The 2,804-nt window shown below is 37.7% G+C and overlaps 1 protein-coding gene across 1 annotated transcript in view; it reads right to left on the bottom strand.

Moving 5' to 3' along the window:
- RAB3GAP1 (RAB3 GTPase activating protein catalytic subunit 1) overlaps window positions 1–2,804 on the bottom strand; it is a 38,557-nt gene that overhangs the window by 7,637 nt on the left and 28,116 nt on the right. Inside the window, 2 exon segments of the mRNA XM_025197587.1 lie at window positions 442–579; window positions 2,788–2,804. The exon segment at window positions 2,788–2,804 is cut by the window's right edge and continues 391 nt beyond it. Coding sequence (XP_025053372.1) covers window positions 442–579; window positions 2,788–2,804 — 155 coding nt within the window.

The raw sequence follows: 2,804 nt of genomic DNA, 5'->3' as shown, positions 1-2,804 counted from the left end.
AAGACAGACTTCAGTAAAATTGAGAAGAAGCTGCCAGGACAGATTTTGGACCCATTATTATGATCTTCTATTGGTATAGCATGGGCATGCAGAAACCCAGAAATGAATCACTTTAGTTTCTTCTTCTAGAAAAGAGACAGGTAGCTTGTCTCAGAAAAATTCCAGATGCTTTATATAAAAGCTGGTCTGTTTACATTTTAAGTTTCTTGGGTGTAAAGTGCTGCACGTTTTATATTTTAATTTCTTTATTTTCAATTTCAATTTTAAGATCTTAACACCTAAAAGCTTTTTACATTTTGAAATATCTGAATAATGGCATTCAAGGGGAAAAAAGTTAGTTGTTTTCTCCCACTGGCTATCAGATCCTTCAAACTGCTCATCTTGATCATCTCAGCTTGCCCATGTCAAAATGATCCCAGACAATCTGCAAGTGGCACATACCTTAAAAGACTCCATATCCGAGAGCAAGCAAGCACTCTGCATGCGTGCCCGAAGGTGAGCTCCTTCTGCTGATGTCCCCAGTTTAGCTAGTACTTCGGACTGCTCTTCTAGCAGATCTTCTGTCATGGGTGCTGGTTCCTGTAACAGAAGATAACCAACATTTACAGTCAGTCTCTCCTGGACACTTCCGATTCAAAAGGAAAGAAAGCACCAAAAAGGGTAGACAAGCTGTTAGCTTATGGTTTCAGCAATTATAAGATCCACTGTTTATAAAAGAATTCAGAGAAGAGGAAGTCAAAGCTTATCTTTTAACAAAGTAGCTTAGAAACACAAAAATGGTCAAACAAACTGAATTTTATGGCCAAACACCAAGTGACTTGTATACTTATTCATACTTATTACCAAGCAATAGAGCACGTCCATGAAAGAACAGTTTAGAGTTAGTTTGTGGGTAGAGGCTTTTACAGTCAATGCAGTTAGCATAAGATTAACTGATGACATTGTACGAGTGCAATCACTTGTAGCAATGTGGTACTAAGTAATAAATTATTGTTTCGCTGCAGTTCATCACGAACCAAAGAAAAGCTAGTCTGTATCTCAGTCATGTCTGACTTCAGCTACTGCCTTCTTATACTACTCTTCCTTACTCCGCAGCACCCCTGCTTCTCATTTCACTCCTCCCTAATCTGCCTGAAATTCCATGTCAAGTGATCTCTCACTCGCTGCTAACTGCACTTTGAAAGGAGAGGGTCTAGGACACCTACTCCCTGAAACTGGTGTCAGAAGCTGGGAAATGAAGACAGGAGGAAAAGCTGACCCAATATTTTGATCAGTCAGTTTGAAAGTAAAAGTCTAGAAGGACTGAGGTATAGCCAACACAGCAAAGGAGTCTGAACTACCTCCAGTATGCATTAAGAGATGCACATTCCAAAAGTATAAAGAAAACAGAGATTAACATAAACTTAAAAATTGGAGAAAGATGAAAACTTATTATATTTCTATCATAAATTCTTATTTAATGTTATTAATAAGTAATGTGCTAGGACTACCTGAAAGAGTAGGCATAACGTAGCAAAAGATTCTAGGTTTTCTGAATGAAAACTATATTGAAGGCAACATTTGAGCATTTTTAATTCACCATGATGTTAGGCGGAATATTTATTTAAATAACACATTTTCATTTCAAATAAACACGTGAATAGAAGTGGAAGGTACAAGCAGGCTTCAGATCATGAATGATAACATTAAAAAATGTTCAAAAAGTCCCCAAGATTTAAATCAGTTTTGAAAATGGACAGTGTTCAGAAGTGCATTAAGTCCATGGTCATACTGAGCCCCTTCACTGGCAGTCTTGGAACAATGCAACCCAGAAAATCTCTCTCTCAAAACCTTTGTTGAGATATACTACAAGGAAGGTAAATTATGGCAAAGCAAGCACATACCACTCTCTCATTCTGGGGCTCTCCTACAGACAATGAGATAAGATAACATTCATTTCCACTTTTGTTGGTCTCACAGGCATTATTAGATCTTGACAGCAAACATACAAGTGTACTAATGGATATGGTAATGTAATATAGAGTGATAATGCAACCCGAAAAAGAGATCTGCAACATGATAAACCATGGGCTAACAGGAATATTGCTCTGTTACGTTAGACAAATCTGGAGACAACAGGTTACTCCAATATAGAAAACCGTAAGTTTAATAGGAAGACCGTGCCAAGTGTTCTCTCTTTTAAATATACACCTCCCATTTTGATTTTGAGTGAAATTTAAATAAATTGCAGATATGATTTTTGGATATCAGGGCTGTTTTCACTGCAAAGTTAAATTTTAGTTACTCGTGTGTCCCCTACACTAAGTCCTGTCAACACACAGAAACCATTAACTGAGCCAAACCACCAATCATGGTCATACAGATTGTAAAAGTGCATGATTATGAAAATAAAAAGCAGTTCTCCCAAGACATTATGATGACTGCCCTTCAAAACAGTAAAGAGAATTAATGCATAATACCCAGGCAACTTACAAAACATTTCAGTTACGTGTGTATTTTTATCGTACAGGAGAACATTGCTCCCTTCAGCACACTGAAGGGACGTGCTTGGGGGAAGAATCAGAATTCTGCAGAAAAGGATCAGGACCGTGTAAGGAAAGGCTGCTGCTTGTAGGACAACTTATAACAAAAATATTAAGTTGAAAAAAGGGCCTTATAATAGACTATTATAGAATGCTAGGCAGTGTTAAATGGGAAGTGATGCAGTCAGCCCCAATGACAGGGAAGTATTTACAGAAAACAAGTGGTTTCTCTCTCTCTCGCACACACGCACTACTACTTTCTAACCTGGGTTACTGGAATGT

This window comes from Alligator sinensis, unplaced genomic scaffold (genome assembly GCF_000455745.1).
Source record: "Alligator sinensis unplaced genomic scaffold, ASM45574v1 scaffold277_1, whole genome shotgun sequence".
NCBI lineage: Eukaryota > Metazoa > Chordata > Crocodylia > Alligatoridae > Alligator > Alligator sinensis.
This window is presented reverse-complemented; position numbering and strand designations above follow the sequence as displayed.